At 41.0% G+C, this 18,634-nt stretch overlaps 1 protein-coding gene across 1 annotated transcript in view; it reads left to right on the top strand.

Moving 5' to 3' along the window:
- Positions 1-12,922: 12,922 nt before the first annotated feature.
- olfm2a (olfactomedin 2a) overlaps positions 12,923-18,634 on the top strand; it is a 190,047-nt gene continuing 184,335 nt past the window's right edge. The window contains exon 1 of the mRNA XM_034190002.1: positions 12,923-13,150. Coding sequence (XP_034045893.1) covers positions 13,094-13,150 — 57 coding nt within the window. The 5' untranslated portion in view covers positions 12,923-13,093. The remainder of the gene's footprint in view (positions 13,151-18,634) is intronic.

The following is an 18,634-nucleotide window of genomic DNA, read 5'->3' as shown; positions in this document are numbered from 1 at the left end:
TTCAGTGGATTTTTATTTTATTTTTTAGCACTGTTGTCGTGTGTTACCTGTGCTGCTCCACAGCCTGTCCAGTGGATTTTTATTTTATTTTTACCACTGTTGTCGTGTGTTACCTGTGCTGCTCCACAGCCTGTCCAGTGGATTTTTATTTTATTTTTTAGCACTGTTGTCGTGTGTTACCTGTGCTGCTCCACAGCCTGTTCAGTGGATTTTTATTTTATTTTTTGGCGCTGTTGTCGTGCGTTGCCTGTGCTGCTCCACAGCCTGTCCAGTGGATTTTATTTTATTTTTTACCACTGTTGTCGTGTGTTACCTGTGCTGCTCCACAGCCTGTTCAGTGGATTTTTATTTTATTTTTAGCACTGTTGTCGTGTGTTACCTGTGCTGCTCCACAGCCTGTCCAGTGGATTTTTATTTTATTTTTTACCACTGTTGTCGTGTGTTACCTGTGCTGCTCCACAGCCTGTCCAGTGGATTTTTATTTTATTTTTTACCACTGTTGTCGTGTGTTACCTGTGCTGCTCCACAGCCTGTTCAGTGGATTTTTATTTTATTTTTTAGGACTGTTGTCATGCGTTACCTGTGCTGCTCCACAGCCTGTTCAGTGGATTTTTGTTTTGTTTTTTGGCACTGTTGTCGTGTGTTACCTGTGCTGCTCCACAGCCTGTCCAGTGGATTTTTATTTTATTATTATTTTTTTTTTTTAGCACTGTTGTCGTGCGTTACCTGTGCTGCTCCGCAGCCTGTCCAGTGGATTTTTATTTTATTTTTTACCACTGTTGTCGTGTGTTACCTGTGCTGCTCCGCAGCCTGTCCAGTGGATTTTTATTTTATTTTTATTTTTTTTAGCACTGTTGTCGTGCGTTACCTGTGCTGCTCCACAGCCTGTCCAGTGGATTTTTATTTTATTTTTTACCACTGTTGTCGTGCGTTACCTGTGCTGCTCCACAGCCTGTCCAGTGGATTTTGATTTTTATTTTATTTTTTTGGGCGCTGTTGTCGTGCGTTACCTGTGCTGCTCCACAGCCTGTCCAGTGGATTTTTATTTAGCGCTGTTGTCGTGCGTTACCTGTGCTGCTCCACAGCCTGTCTAGTGGATTTTTATTTTGTTTTAGCACTGTTGTCGTGCGTTGCCTGTGCTGCTCCACAGCCTGTCCAGTGGATTTTTATTTTTATTTTATTTTTTAGCACTGTTGTTGTGCGTTACCTGTGCTGCTCCACAGCCTGTCCAGTGGATTTTTATTTTGTTTTAGCACTGTTGTTGTGCGTTACCTGTGCTGCTCCACAGCCTGTCTAGTGGATTTTTATTTTGTTTTAGCACTGTTGTCGTGCGTTACCTGTGCTGCTCCACAGCCTGTCTAGTGGATTTTTATTTGTTTTAGCACTGTTGTTGTGCGTTACCTGTGCTGCTCCACAGCCTGTCTAGTGGATTTTATTTTGTTTTAGCACTGTTGTTGTGCGTTACCTGTGCTGCTCCACAGCCTGTCTAGTGGATTTCTATTTTGTTTTAGCACTGTTGTCGTGCGTTACCTGTGCTGCTCCACAGCCTGTCTAGTGGATTTTTTTTGTTTTAGCACTGTTGTCGTGCGTTGCCTGTGCTGCTCCACAGCCTGTCCAGAGAATTTTTATTTTTATTTTATTTTATTTTTAGCACTGTTGTTGTGCGTTACCTGTGCTGCTCCACAGCCTGTCCAGTGGATTTTATTTTTATTTTATTTTATTTTTTAGCACTGTTGTTGTGCGTTACCTGTGCTGCTCCACAGCCTGTCTAGTGGATTTTTATTTTATTTTAGCACTGTTGTCGTGCGTTACCTGTGCTGCTCCACAGCCTGTCTAGTGGATTTTTATTTTGTTTTAGCACTGTTGTCGTGCGTTGCCTGTGCTGCTCCACAGCCTGTCCAGTGGATTTTGATTTTTATTTTATTTTTTTTGGCACTGTTGTCAAGTGTTACCTGTGCTGCTCCACAGCCTGTCTAGTGGATTTTTATTTATTTTTTACCACTGTTGTCGTGTGTTACCTGTGCTGCTCCGCAGCCTGTCCAGTGGATTTTTATTTTATTATTTTATTTTATTTATTTATTTATTTTTTTTTAGCACTGTTGTCGTGCGTTACCTGTGCTGCTCCACAGCCTGTCCAGTGGATTTTTATTTTATTTTTTAGCACTGTTGTCGTGCGTTACCTGTGCTGCTCCACAGCCTGTCCAGTGGATTTTGATTTTTATTTTATTTTTTTGGGCGCTGTTGCCGTGCGTTACCTGTGCTGCTCCACAGCCTGTCCAGTGGATTTTTATTTAGCGCTGTTGTCGTGCGTTACCTGTGCTGCTCCACAGCCTGTCCAGTGGATTTTTATTTTTATTTTATTTTATTTTTTAGCACTGTTGTGCGTTACCTGTGCTGCTCCACAGCCTGTCCAGTGGATTTTTATTTTGTTTTAGCACTGTTGTTGTGCATTACCTGTGCTGCTCCACAGCCTGTCTAGTGGATTTTTATTTTGTTTTAGCACTGTTGTTGTGCGTTACCTGTGCTGCTCCACAGCCTGTCCAGTGGATTTTTATTTAGCGCTGTTGTCGTGCGTTACCTGTGCTGCTCCACAGCCTGTCCAGTGGATTTTTATTTAGCGCTGTTGTCGTGCGTTGCCTGTGCTGCTCCACAGCCTGTCCAGTGGATTTTTATTTTTATTTTATTTTATTTTTTAGCACTGTTGTGCGTTACCTGTGCTGCTCCACAGCCTGTCCAGTGGATTTTTATTTTGTTTTAGCACTGTTGTTGTGCGTTACCTGTGCTGCTCCACAGCCTGTCTAGTGGATTTTTATTTTGTTTTAGCACTGTTGTTGTGCGTTACCTGTGCTGCTCCACAGCCTGTCTAGTGGATTTTATTTTGTTTTAGCACTGTTGTTGTGCGTTACCTGTGCTGCTCCACAGCCTGTCTAGTGGATTTCTATTTTGTTTTAGCACTGTTGTCGTGCGTTACCTGTGCTGCTCCACAGCCTGTCTAGTGGATTTTATTTTGTTTTAGCACTGTTGTCGTGCGTTGCCTGTGCTGCTCCACAGCCTGTCCAGTGGATTTTTATTTTTATTTTATTTTATTTTTAGCACTGTTGTTGTGCGTTACCTGTGCTGCTCCACAGCCTGTCCAGTGGATTTTTATTTTTATTTTATTTTATTTTTTAGCACTGTTGTCGTGCGTTACCTGTGCTGCTCCACAGCCTGTCTAGTGGATTTTTATTTTGTTTAGCACTGTTGTTGTGCGTTACCTGTGCTGCTCCACAGCCTGTCTAGTGGATTTTTATTTTGTTTTAGCACTGTTGTTGTGCGTTACCTGTGCTGCTCCACAGCCTGTCTAGTGGATTTTTATTTTGTTTTAGCACTGTTGTCGTGCGTTGCCTGTGCTGCTCCACAGCCTGTCCAGTGGATTTTTATTTTTATTTTATTTTATTTTTTAGCACTGTTGTTGTGCGTTACCTGTGCTGCTCCACAGCCTGTCCAGTGGATTTTTATTTTTATTTTATTTTATTTTTTAGCACTGTTGTCGTGCGTTACCTGTGCTGCTCCACAGCCTGTCTAGTGGATTTTTATTTTGTTTTAGCACTGTTGTCGTGCGTTGCCTGTGCTGCTCCACAGCCTGTCCAGTGGATTTTATTTTTATTTTATTTTATTTTTAGCACTGTTGTTGTGCGTTACCTGTGCTGCTCCACAGCCTGTCCAGTGGATTTTATTTTTATTTTATTTTATTTTTTAGCACTGTTGTTGTGCGTTACCTGTGCTGTTCCACAGCCTGTCTAGTGGATTTTTATTTTATTTTAGCACTGTTGTCATGCGTTACCTGTGCTGCTCCACAGCCTGTCTAGTGGATTTTTATTTTGTTTTAGCACTGTTGTCGTGCGTTGCCTGTGCTGCTCCACAGCCTGTCCAGTGGATTTTTATTTTTATTTTATTTTATTTTTTAGCACTGTTGTTGTGCGTTACCTGTGCTGCTCCACAGCCTGTCTAGTGGGTTTTTATTTTATTTTAGCACTGTTGTCGTGCGTTACCTGTGCTGCTCCACAGCCTGTCTAGTGTCGGATTCCCTGTTTGGGAATCCGCTAGCTTAGCGTAGCTACTAGCTCTTAGCCGTTTTAGCATGGCGGCTTCTCCTGTCTCTCCCGTACTTTTCTGCTCTGTGTGTGAAATGTTTAGTTATTCCTCGGCCTCTTTTAGCAGTAACGGTACATGTAATAAGTGCAGCTTATTCGTAGCTTTGGAGGCCAGGCTGGGCGAATTGGAGGCTCGGCTCCGCACCGTGGAAAATTCTACAGCTAGCCAGGCCCCTGTAGTCGGTGCGGACCAAGGTAGCTTAGCCGCCGTTAGTTCCCCCCTGGCAGACCCCGTGCAGTCGGGAAGGCAGGCTGACTGGGTGACTGTGAGGAGGAAGCGTAGCCCTAACAGAAGCCCCGTGTACACCGTCAACCCGTTCACATCTCTAACCGTTTTTCCCCACTCGACGATACACTCGCCGAGGATCAAACTCTGGTTATTGGCGACTCTGTTTTGAGAAATGTGAAGTTAGCGACACCAGCAACCATTGTCAATTGTCTTCCGAGGGCCAGAGCAGGCGACATCGAAGGACATTTGAAATTGCTGGCTAAGGCTAAGCGTAAATTTGGTAAGATTGTAATTCACGTCGGCAGTAATGACACTCGGTTACGCCAATCGGAGGTCACTAAAATTAACAATGAATCGGTGTGTAACTTTGCAAAAACAATGTCGGACTCTGTTGTTTTCTCTGGGCCCCTCCCCAATCAGACCGGGAGTGACATGTTTAGCCGCATGTTCTCCTTGAATTGCTGGCTGTCTGAGTGGTGTCCAAAAAATGAGGTGGGCTTCATTGATAATTGGCAAAGCTTCTGGGGAAAACCTGGTCTTGTTAGGAGAGACGGCATCCATCCCACTTTAGAGGGAGCAGCTCTCATTTCTAGAAATCTGGACAATTTTTTGGGATCCTCCAAACTGTGACTGTCTAGCGTTGGGACCAGGAGGCAGAGCTGTGGTCTTATACACCTCTCTGCAGCTTCTCTCCCCCTGCCATCCCCCTATTACCCCATCCCCGTAGAGACGGTGCCTGCTCCCAGACCACCAATAACTAGCAAAAATCTATTTAAGCATAAAAATTCAAAAAGAAAAAATAATATAGCACCTTCAATTGCACCACAGACTAAAACAGTTAAATGTGGTCTATTAAACATTAGGTCTCTTTCTTCTAAGTCCCTGTTGGTAAATGATATAATAATTGATCAACGTATTGATTTATTCTGCCTAACAGAAACTTGGTTACAGCAGGATGAATATGTTAGTTTAAATGAGTCAACACCCCCGAGTCACACTAACTGTCAGAATGCTCGTAGCACGGGCCGGGGCGGAGGATTAGCAGCAATCTTCCATTCCAGCTTATTAATTAATCAAAAACCTAGACAGAGCTTTAATTCATTTGAAAGCTTGTCTCTTAGTCTTGTCCATCCAAATTGGAAGTCCCAAAACCAGTTTTATTTGTTATTATCTATCGTCCACCTGGTCGTTACTGTGAGTTTCTCTGTGAATTTTCAGACCTTTTGTCTGACTTAGTGCTTAGCTCAGATAAGATAATTATAGTGGGCGATTTTAACATCCACACAGATGCTGAGAATGACAGCCTCAACACTGCATTTAATCTATTATTAGACTCTATCGGCTTTGCTCAAAAAGTAAATGAGTCCACCCACCACTTTAATCATATTTTAGATCTTGTTCTGACTTATGGTATGGAAATAGAAGACTTAACAGTATTCCCTGAAAACTCCCTTTTGTCTGATCATTTTTTAATAACATTTACATTTACCCTGATGGACTACCCTGCAGTGGGGAATAAGTTTCATTACACTAGAAGTCTTTCAGAAAGTGCTGTAACTAGGTTTAAGGATATGATTCCTTCTTTATGTTCTCTAATGTCATATACCAACACAGAGCAGAGTAGCTACCTAAACTCTGTAAGGGAGTTAGAGTATCTTGTCAATAGTTTTACATCCTCATTGAAGACAACTTTGGATGCTGTAGCTCCTCTGAACAAGAGAGCTTTAAATCAGAAGTGTCTGACTCCGTGGTATAACTCACAAACTCGTAGCTTAAAGCAGATAACCCGTAAGTTGGAGAGGAAATGGCGTCTCACTAATTTAGAAGATCTTCACTTAGCCTGGAAAAAGAGTTTGTTGCTCTATAAGAAAGCCCTTCGTGAAGCTAGGACATCTTTCTACTCATCACTAATTGAAGAAAATAAGAACAACCCCAGGTTTCTTTTCAGCACTGTAGCCAGGCTGACAAAGAGTCAGAGCTCTATTGAGCTGAGTATTCCATTAACTTTAACTAGTAATGACTTCATGACTTTCTTTGCTAACAAAATTTTGACTATTAGAGAAAAAATTACTCATAACCATCCCAAAGATGTATCGTTATCTTTGGCTGCTTTCAGTGATGCCGGTATTTGGTTAGACTCTTTCTCTCCGATTGTTCTGAGTTATTTTCATTAGTTACTTCATCCAAACCATCAACATGCTTATTAGACCCCATTCCTGCCAGGCTGCTCAAGGAAGTCCTACCATTATTTAATGCTTCAATCTTAAATATGATCAATCTATCTTTGTTAGTTGGTTATGTACCACAGGCCTTTAAGGTGGCAGTAATTAAACCATTACTTAAAAAGCCATCACTTGACCCAGCTATCTTAGCTAATTATAGGCCAATCTCCAACCTTCCTTTTCTCTCAAAGATTCTTGAGAGGGTAGTTGTAAAACAGCTAACTGATCACCTGCAGAGGAATGGTCTATTTGAAGAGTTTCAGTCAGGTTTTAGAATTCATCATAGTACAGAAACAGCATTAGTGAAGGTTACAAATGATCTTCTTATGGCTTCGGACAGTGGACTTATCTCTGTGCTTGTTCTGTTGGACCTCAGTGCTGCTTTTGATACTGTTGACCATAAAATTTTATTACAGAGATTAGAGCATGTCATAGGTATTAAAGGCATTGCGCTGCGGTGGTTTGAATCATATTTGTCTAATAGATTACAGTTTGTTCATGTAAATGGGGAATCTTCTTCACAGACTAAAGTTAATTATGGAGTTCCACAAGGTTCTGTGCTAGGACCAATTTTATTCACTTTATACATGCTTCCCTTGGGCAGTATTATTAGACGGTATTGCTTAAATTTTCATTGTTACGCAGATGATACCCAGCTTTATCTATCCATGAAGCCAGAGGATACGCACCAATTAGCTAAACTGCAGGATTGTCTTACAGACATAAAGACATGGATGACCTCTAATTTCCTGCTTTTAAACTCAGATAAAACTGAAGTTATTGTACTTGGCCCCACAAATCTTAGAAGCATGGTGTCTAACCAGATCGTTACTCTGGATGGCATTTCCCTGATCTCTAGTAATACTGTGAGAAATCTTGGAGTTATTTTTGATCAGGATATGTCATTCAAAGCGCATATTAAACAAATATGTAGGACTGCCTTTTTGCATTTACGCAATATCTCTAAAATCAGAAAGGTCTTGTCTCAGAGTGATGCTGAAAAACTAATTCATGCATTTGTTTCCTCTAGGCTGGACTATTGTAATTCATTATTGTCAGGTTGTCCTAAAAGTTCCCTAAAAAGCCTTCAGTTGGTTCAGAATGCTGCAGCTAGAGTACTGACGGGGACTAGCAGGAGAGAGCATATCTCACCCGTGTTGGCCTCCCTTCATTGGCTTCCTGTTAATGCTAGAATAGAATTTAAAATTCTTCTTCTTACTTATAAGGTTTTGAATAATCAGGTCCCATCTTATCTTAGGGACCTCGTAGTACCATATTACCCCATTAGAGCGCTTCGCTCTCAGACTGCGGGCTTACTTGTAGTTCCTAGGGTTTGTAAGAGTAGAATGGGAGGCAGAGCCTTCAGCTTTCAGGCTCCTCTCCTGTGGAACCAGCTCCCAATTCACATCAGGGAGACAGATACCCTCTCTACTTTTAAGATTAGGCTTAAAACTTTCCTTTTCGCTAAGGCTTATAGTTAGGGCTGGATCGGGTGACCCTGGACCATCCCTTGGTTATGTTGCTTTAGACGTAGACTGTGTTTCATAATTATTGTATGGCCTTGCCTTGCAATGTGGAGCGCCTTGGGGCAACTGTTTGTTGTGATTTGGCGCTATACAAGAAAAAAGTTGATTGATTGATTGATTGATTGATGTTCCATGGCAAAAGGTCAAAATGGTGGCACCATAGCGGCCACACCCTTCAACATAGAGAAAAGCTTTCGATAACTTTTGGTCAGTATCATCTTTGGATGTTGTCAATGAAATTTGAAGTGCATTGGACAAAATCCCTAGGAGGAGTTCGTTCAAATACAACATGTGGAAATCACGCCAAAATGAGAAGAAAATTCAAAATGGCCGACTTCCTGTTTGGAGTAGACCCATGGTGCAAGAGACTTTTTTGTACGTCTATGCAAGTCACACATGTGTACCAATTTTCATCTCCCTACTCCAAAAAAGCCCCTACGTGGAGGGGTTTTTGAAAGTTTCAAGGGGGTGCTATTGAGGCATTTTGCCCCACCCATGAGCGACGCCCCTATGAATTGTAAGAGGTTGTCGTGCTCGACCTGTGTATCAATTTTCATGATGATGTGACAAAATTAAAGCCGTCAAAAGGAAGAACGTAATTTCATGGCGAATGGTCAATATTCGGCACTCATGGACGCCGTTACTCGTAACTTCACAGCGTTCATTGCCTACGTTCATCAACTTGTTCTGCATGTTTTAGAAGTGGAATGAAGTTGATTGGGTTAAGTATGTGACATCAGGACCTCTTTGTTGTGTGGGCCGCCAGAAGAGGAGGTACTGCTGGTCCACCACCAGAGGGCGCCCTGCCTGAAGTGCGGGCTTCAGGCACGAGAGGGCGCTGCCGCCTCACAGGAACAGCCGAGGTGACAGCTGTCACCGATCATCTGCACTCACCCCAGATAAAAGCAGGATGACACCTCCACCACGTCGCCGAGATATCGTTCTTCTACGGAGGTAACTTCTCAGCTATCGTCAACTCTGACAAATAATCTGAGCTCTTTTTGCAGCCGTTTTCCTGTGGTGTTTCCTTATCTGCTGGATTGGCGTTTGGTGTGATTAGCGACGGCTTCGCCTCACACCCCAACCAGATAAGTGGTTAAACAGGAGCTGCACGAGTGTGTGATTTGAGGTGGAGGTGGAATTCCCACCGTTGTTGTTACTGGGTGTACACACAACCACACTTGACTGTCTTTGCTCTTCGCCAGCAGTACCAGATCTGACACGCGGAGACGGTGGTCACCTGAGGGACTTGGGACCTGGCGGCTCCAATATCCTTCGGGTTCGGTGGCGGAGGAAATCGTGTGGTTCCGGTTCTTCTCTAGACGGACGTCTCCTATCGTCAAGCCTGCCCACATGACACCTTTATCCATTGACTTTGTATTTATTCTATAATCTGCTGTGTTTGGTTGTGGCATTCACAACAGTAAAGTGTTCAAATTTAACTCCTTCTATTGTCCGTTCATTTACGCCCTCTGTTGTGGGTCCATGTCACTACACTTTCACAACACTCTTAAAGTAAAAATAGGACATTTCCCACCACCACCGGAGGGCGCTATGGCGCAGGTGGGAACCTAAGATATGTAGACATTCAGGGCGGAGCCCTCATCATGTCCAGCAAGTTTGAAGGATCTACGATGAAGTATGTGGGCGTGACAGCCGTTCGAAGTGAAATGGCGTGCTCCGAAAAGATCGCCAAAGTTTGACGACCCCTAGCAGCCATGCCTTTTGACTTAATTAGAATCTTTTGATAAATTTTGATCACCATTGTGTTGTGATAATTTTGACCAAATTTGAAGAGGATCGGATGAAATCCCTAGGACGAGTTTGTTCAAATGTAAGTAGTGGAAATGGCCAAAAATGGCAAAAATTTGCTCAAAATCGAAACTTAAAATCAAAATGGCCGACTTCCTGTCGATATTTCACCATGACAGTAAGAGACATTTTTGTGCGTCCTCGCATGGTAAATATGTGTACCGAATTTCGTGAGGCTACGACGGAAAAAGCCCAAAGCGGAGGGGTTTTTGAAAATTTCTAGGAGGCGCTATTTCGCGATTTTTCTGCGACCATGTGCAATGCCCCCAAAATATTGAATTTTGGATGCGGCCGGACGACTTTGGAAAGTTTGGTGAGTGTTTGAGCATGGGAAGAGGCCGAAATTTCGATTTCAAGAGTGAGAATAATAATAATAATAATAATAATAAATAATAATAATAATAATAAACAGCGCAACTACAATAGGGTCCTTGTAGGATGTTGCCTACTCGGGTCCTAATAATAATAATAATAATAATAATAATAAATAATAATAATAATAAACAGCGCAATTACAATAGGGTCCTCGTAGGACGTTGCCTACTCGGGCCCTAATTAGTACCGTAGGTTGCCTATAAGGGCAAAGGCCACAACTCTATGTTGATTTTTGTCTGTCAGTGCAAATTTTCTCCAAAAGTTAACTTCTCAAATGAATAAATAGTCAGAGACCCTGACGCCCATTTGAGCAGCTTTTGCCACCACGTAGCAGGTGGTGTAAGCATTTCAGGCTTTCTGGTAAATTTCCTAATCAAAAATCAAAATTCAGTAAAAAAAAATAAAAATAAAAAAGCCATAGATAAATGTCACAAATACATGTTTTGTTTTGTTTTTTTGTGGCACGCAGAGCTTAAACCTCCCACTAATATTAATGTATAAAATGTTTGATTTTGAGAGTATTATGGTTCTTGAATTTTAATATACAAACGTTTGCTGGAAGGACGTAATTTCTCCTGACAAGCTACGTTTGCAATTTTCACTACTACTACTACTACTACTACTACTAATAATAATAATAATAATAATAATCTATATATTAAAAGCGAAGTGGCCTCTGTACATGCATGTGTGCTTGTATGTAACTTTGATCACAGAGAAACTGGGGAGAGCTGACATTTGTCGTTTGTCGTGTATGTTTATGTATTTTGGGTCAAGGATGAACACTGTGAAAGTGGAAAGTTGATAGGACTAATATTTTGGAGAAATTAGGGATATTAGGTACCAACAGTGAACAACGTGCATTGTATCACCATTAATCTGTCCCTGGTAACCAGACAAGCTCTGAACAAAGGAAATATCTCAACCTTGCCAGTTGTAAAACATGACATCAACTAAATGTGCCAAAAATACAATTATTCACAAAACCTTCTCATTTTAATTTCCTGCACTGTCAGTTAAAATGATTATAGAAACTTTTCAGAATTTATTGCCAGCCTTGAAAAATGTCATCGGGCAGCACGGTGGCTTAGTGGTTAGCACTGTTGCCTCACAGCAAGAAGGTTGTGGGATTGATTCCCACCTGTGGCCTTTCTGTTCTGTGTGGACTTGCATGTTCTCCCTGTGTTTGCGTGCTCTGGCGTCCTCCCACTTTCAAAAATATGTAAGTTAGGTGAATTGAAATCTTGAAACTGGTCCAAGCTGTGAGTGAGAGTGTGACTGAGTTTGTCTGTTTATATGTGGCCCTGTGACAGACTGGTGTCCTAACCACGGTGTACCCCGCCTCACTCCCTATGACTGCTGGGATAGGCTGCATCTCCAGTTATATACATTAGATTCATAATGCAGTGACACAGAGGAGGACTTTTTTTTTAAAGTGAAATCAACCCATTCTCACGGCATGTCGTGATTCAGCAGCACGAGATATACATTAATCTATTGGTTCGTCATATTGGCACGAAAAGTGCTAAATTCTCATCATGGGAGCACAAATTTATTGTAATTCATTCCGTGACGGGTGCATGTAATTCTAAGTGCAGCGGGGGGGGGGGGGGGGGGGGGGGGGGGGGGGGGCCGTGAGGGTCAAGGTGGTTATGGTTAGGGTTAGGGGAAGAAGTCAGGTTAGGTTATGGTTAAGGTTAGAATTGGGGGTAGGAGTAGGGTTCGTAATAGTGAGTAAAAAAACCTGTCACAAAAATTTGAATCATTTCGTGAGGGAAGGATGAAAAAAAAACATGAGACTGGGCTTCAGCTACAGTTTGCCAGAAGGCACATGGGAGAGTAAATCCTAGATTTTACTCTTTTCTTATATGATCTATCTACACAGTAAAATCACCTGTGTAAAACTAACACTGGTAGTGTTAAATTAACAGACAGTGTACATATGGTCCTACTCTTGCCAGAGTGGGACCATAAAACACAATCACATATGTACCCTGTCAGTGTTAATTTAACACTGGTGATTTTACTGTGTATCTATCTATCTATCTATCTATCTATAGTTTGCCAGAAGGAACATGGGAGAGTAAATCCTAGATTTTACTCTTTTCTTATATGATCTATCTATCTATTAGACGTCACATAATGGAGCAGAAAATATTTGCAAGTGAAAGCAGTATCAGTCTGTCTCCAACCCCCAACAGACCTCACCCCACCCCATATTCAGAGAGAGAGGGGGTAGGAAAGGGGAGAAAGGGGGGGGGGCGCACAGCTGGCTGCATCAGAGCTTATTTGGGCTCCCAGCACATCGGAAGTGCTGCACCTAGCGTCGGCACCTTGCAAGCACAGCAGTCACCTTCCATCCTTCCCTTCTCTCCTCCCTGTTGTCCTCACTCAGTCGCGTTCTTTTGGAAGGGCGGAGGTGAGCCGCCGTGTCTCCGCGTTTTCTCCCGGCTGCAGCGAGCGCAAAGGACTTTCTCCCACGTCGGCACACTGGAGCTTTTATTTATTTATTTATTTTATTTTTTCCTGCCTTTGCTCACCGTCTCCACTCCACCACAGAGTCTATGCTGCACCGTAGACTCAGGACTGATCGTTTCGCCGAGCCAGAGCGCGCTGCCGTGCGTCCTGGTGATGAGGTTGGAGGCACGCAGCCGACACAGTGTTAAAGGAATCCTTCTGTACCCAAAGAAACCGCCCCAGTAAGGGAGGAGAACGTTGGCGGTGGCCGTGAGGAGGAGAAGGAGGAGGAGGAGAGCTGCGGGAGCCGGTGTCCGTTAGGACGCTATCATTTTGAGAATGCATCTTTTCAGTGCCATGTTCCTCCTTGTGATGTCAGCTGTCATGCCCTGTGAGGTAGGGGCTCCTGCACACAAACACATGCTGTAAATACGGATTGATTCAAAGTTCTCAAAGCTGCTGGCTCACTGTGACCTTTAATGTTGCACCCCCACCCCCACTCCCACTTTTGTCTACTTTTTGATATGCAACTGAAACGCGTGCATGGCGCAGTAATGATGCAAGATCCTGTTGTTTAATGATATCTGGATCTGAATGCATGTGTGTAATGTGCACAGACAGACTGGGTAAAAGTTTACTGTAACCAGAGATGTCGTGGAGGCTACGGCTTTTGTAGTTTAGTATAAGTTGTAAAAGACGTGGCCACATTGTTATAAAAGATTAAAAAATAAGGCGTAACGTGAGTGTAAGTGATTACTTTGATACCCTGCAGGTCACTGCGTGCACATTTTGCAAACCGCCTTCTGATCGGTGAAGCTCATGGCTTCTGTGATGAAGCTTCTATTTATTACTTTATTTATTCTTGAAAAGGCGATCTAACTGTAATGTTAGGCGCCAAGTTTGCACAATGCGGCCGTGCGTAATTACGAGTGTGCCGGATGGAAAATGTGTATGGGGCTGTGACGAGCTTTGATGTGTAAATCCAAGTGAAATGATTTGACCCAGAAATATGTACTGACATAGTCAGGATCATGAGGTTTTTAAAAGGATGGATCAGCTTAAAAAAAGAGGGGGGTGGGTGAGGGGTTGGGAGTAAAGTGCAACAGTACAAGACATGACATTTGCTGGTCGTTATCAGCACCGTGGACAGCGCCGAGTGAATTCAGCACGGACAGAGAGCTCAGCTCCTACAAAAAAAAAAAAAAAAAAAAATCCGCAAGTGTATCAAACAAAGATGCTCAGCAAACGTCTGCTGCACAAACACATTCTGTTCATTTACAGTAATGCAATCCTATGAGATGAAGGATGAGGTCATCAATCAGAGGGCACACACACACTCATACTTCATGGGATTTATTCAATCACATCTGCAACTGTCAATTTATCAGACTGAATAACAGGTGGCATGGTGTTATCAGAAAATAAAATGTTGTACCACTCCTTATCTTGGAGTATGTCTCAATGTCTGCAAAGAATGCAAACATCGTAATTGACCTTTACCAAAAGCTGACACAGCTTATGATTTCAGTGTGCAGCCAGGATTGCACAGCAGATTACAGAATATATTTACAGAGGAATCCTTCAAATGGTGATGCAAGCACCAAATTCTGCACAGATACTCCTTTAGACGTTACTCTTTTGAAAAAAAAAGAGAGTGGCTGCTTGAATTTTCAACAGGAGGCCAGGTTAGGGTCAAAATTTAACAGTGCTCCAATCATATTAAAAACTATTTCGCATTATTTACCTGAACATAAAGATTTCAAAAAGGTATAGTTTGGACTATCTTTGCGTGAATGTTTTAGAGTTATTGAGTAAAAACAGCAAGAATGGTGACAAAGGTCAATTTCAGCTTGTATAGGCATCAAAAGTTAAAGTTGCTTCAGTTTTGGTAAAACATTATGCAAATGATCGAATTCATAGTGTGTCAAAAAGTAAAAGTTTGCACCATGTGTCATGCTTAGTTATCACATTACGGGGTAACATGTCACAGAATGTCATAGAATCCAATGGATGCCAACATAGTTTGACCTTTATTTTGGAGACCAAGCATTGAACAGAGTCAAAACTAAGCCGGAACCCACATGAACAAAGGGAGAACGTGCAAACTCGACAATGAATGGACCAGGTGGGAATTGATCCCATGATGTTCTTGCTGTGAGGCAATAAGTGCTAAACACTAAGCCAAAATGCTTCCCTATTATTATTATTAATTACCATTATTAATTATTACTATTGCAGGGGTGGTGGCCAAGTTGTTAGTATGCTTGGTTTCAGTACAGAAGGTTTCCAGTTCAAATTCCACCTTTGCCACATTTCTCCATGTAATGTGGAGCCGCGTCAGGAAGGGCATCCGGCGTAAAACTTGTGCCAATTCAACGTGCAGATCCACCTTGGATTTGCTGTGGCGACCCCGAGTGCAAACAAGGGAGCAGCCGAAGGGACTTACTGTTAATTATTATCCATCTGATGTTTTCTTTGTCCAAACTGCATTTTGGAATGAAAAAGAAATACTTATGTGAAATAACAGTGCATGCTGTGGTGTGCACATGTGCTACACTGAGCTCTTGTCGATTATTAAACTCAGCCCCAGGGAAATAAAAGGTTAGTTCAACATGCAGAAAAAAAGTGAGTTGCATTCCTGCATGACTCTGGTGTACACACACACACATATATATATATATATATATATATATATATATATATATATATATATATATATATATATATATATATATATATATATATATATATATATATATATATATATATATATATATATATATATCCTCTTCAAAAGGCATTTGAAGAAAGAAGAGGAGTCAGTGATTGCACCATAATACACTGTCCGCTGATTGATAGTGCAGGCTACCAAGTTTGAAAAGCCTCATTTTTGTGAAATGGAGGATCACACATATTGCTTATCGCAAGAGAATGCAAAGGAGCATGAATTATTGTCACCAAAGAGTCAAAATCCTAAAGGGAAACAATATCGTAATTGATGATGGCATAATGCAGTCGTCAACCTCAGCGCTGGATGAAAGTAAATCTTACACACTGTAGCTTTAAAAATGAACAAGCAGAACAATTGGAATATTTCAAGCAAAACTGTCCAACTTGTTTTTCCTCTTAACAAAGACACAATGCTGTCAAAAGGGCTTGAATAATTGCATCGAACAGCTTGATCATGGCAGTGAAAAGGTAGCTTCCCACTGCTTCTGATGTCTTCATAACTGTCGCCATTTTTCTCCTTCAGAAGGTTGATAATGTAATTGGCCTTGGGGGACAATAAGTTGTAAGTGTTTACATTAAATATTTAAAAGGCTGAGAGAAAATGTGATGCCACCTGTGTTGCAGTGATTGCAGTGCAAACATAAAGAATTGATGAATTCACGCATTTAGACTGCAATGAGAGTAACATTCCCCACCAGCGCAGCTGAAATATCCACATATTTTTTGTTTCAGCAGAGGCCTGTATGAAATATTTAGAGGGTTTTAATGAGACATACGTACTTGTTCATTCACTGCATGTGTTTGTTAACTACCCATAAAGCCCCGGGGGTCCTGAGTGCCACTGATATAAATGGGTACCTGCTTGACCTTGGCACAGATGTCTTGTGCTGTCGCATGCATCACGCCCTGCTTGACAAGACGCACTGAAACGTGTACATGCTGCCTGCGTGTGTGTTTGTAAGTCAGGCATTTTACAGTAAACTCACTGTGCAGATGATTGCAGCATGGTGAGGCGAGAGATCCACGGCAGCAGTTCTAAACCTGAGAAATTCAATAAGCAATTCCGTTATTTTGTAAAATCACTGTGTATTCACAATGTAGAAAATATATACAGTGGTTCTTAGATTTAAGTACAAAAAAGTAATGCCACACTCTTTCTGAAATAACATAATGGAATTATGGAAAATTTACACAATCCACATGATTAATTCTACCCTAATCTATCTGAAATTGCCCCAAAACAAAAATACCTGTAATAAGATTTGATAAATAAAATGTACTTTAATTTGATCACAGACAATAAATTTGGCTATAATCTGTTGAATAATTTGTCTTTATTGTGAGCAGTTATTGAGAAAATACTGAGAAACGTGTTCCAAGGTCCTTCTAAATTCTACATTTAATCCAGTTGCAGTTCATAATTGGTAAATGCTTTTATTAAGTTTCAGCACTGTTTCCTTATTTTTGTAATCTTACAGATTTGATTTAATATACTGTATGAATGGCTTGGCGCTCGATTTGTGTGAGCAGAGCACCTCCACTGCAGGCAACTGAATTTATAATGTGCTAAAAAGATATGTGGCTGAGGACCTGAACAAGGGGGGCAACCTGATTCACAATGGATTTAATCATTTATACATCTTGAAAACTCGCTAGAGTCACATAAGGTGATGTTAACGGGCCAGTGTTAGTATGAAAACTAGTGTCACACACACACACACACACACAAACACACACACACACTGCTCAGCGTGGTGCTCTCGTAGGAGCGACATTGCTGCTATTTTGGCATTGTGGGGATAGCTCAGACTACTTTCGCCACACTGCTCAGCGTATATGATTCTGAGTGGTGAAATCATTAGGACTTTCCTGGTGAAAATTAAATCAAAGCAAATGCCTACCTGTGGGCAACATGCAGATTGTGTCTCTTCCCGGATAGATCTCTTTTAGTGCAGCTTCTTGTTCTGACTTTAACAAAAAGTTAACACCAAAGGCTTTCATTACCAACTGCAAATGTAATCAAAACATCCCAGTTGTATATTTCTGAACTCTTCCGCATCAGACTCCATCGTGTCAATGTTTACAATGTGCTTGAGCGATAATAGGTGAAGTTGCTCATAAACTTTAAGTTTTGTAAATATTTATTACTATTATTAATATTATATTAATATTATTTTCAATTTATTTTCATTTATATAGCACTAAATCACAACAACGTTGCCTCCAGTGTTGTATAAAGTACCGGAAAATCACACTTAAGTAAAAGTACAGATACCCATTAAAAAAATGACTTTGGTAGAAGTTCAAGTAACCGATTGAAATGCTACTCAAGTAAAAGTCTTAAAGTATCTAGTATTTATTGTACTTAAGTATGACAAGTAATGTACAACTAAATGTACTCAAGTATTGAAAGTAAAAGTACAAGTAAATGTTAATAATCAAAAACGGACTGATTTTTTTTTTATAAAAGTTTATCTAGGCTTGTAAATGACTGGTAGTATTAGTCAAAATACTGAAAATTGTGCACATCACACAAAAACACTTCAGAAAGAAGGTTCCAAAACCTAAACGAGAGTAGGCTACTCACTAGGTGTTCACAGGAAACAGTTATTTATTTCTATATGTATTTATTTATTTTCATTGTTACATGGTTTTATCTTTTCTGTTGTGTTTTGTTTCATTGGGTTCTTTTTGTCTCTTTCTCTAAAATTATATTGTAACATTGTTAGTCTATTATTATTGACTAGTATTGTCTATTATGTAGACTATTATTGTTGTTGCTATAATATATGAATAAAAATAAATTTAAAAAATTACAATTTGACTTTTAGGACAACGAACACAAATCAACACAAACGTACTGATGCGAACAGCTTAATGCTACCTTTAACATTGAAAACGCCATAGACATGCTAACGCGTTAGCATCGGTCCCGTTTTTAAGTTATAAAATACATCTATCAACTGTTTCAGAAGACCATAACAGGTCGGTTTAACATAAAAATATTAAATATTACTCACAGACATATGCTCTTCAGGGTTTTAGCGGGAAAAAATTAGGATAAAGCGAAAAAAAATCCATGAATCGTAGGTCGAAGCACTGCTTCGACCTGCGAATCACTGCTTCGACCTGCGAATCTCTGCTTCGACC

The sequence above is a fragment of the Thalassophryne amazonica genome, chromosome 16 (assembly GCF_902500255.1).
Source record: "Thalassophryne amazonica chromosome 16, fThaAma1.1, whole genome shotgun sequence".
In the NCBI taxonomy this organism is placed as follows: domain Eukaryota; kingdom Metazoa; phylum Chordata; class Actinopteri; order Batrachoidiformes; family Batrachoididae; genus Thalassophryne; species Thalassophryne amazonica.
The sequence above is the reverse complement of the archived record's forward strand: the minus strand, read 5'-3'. Positions and strand labels throughout refer to the sequence as shown.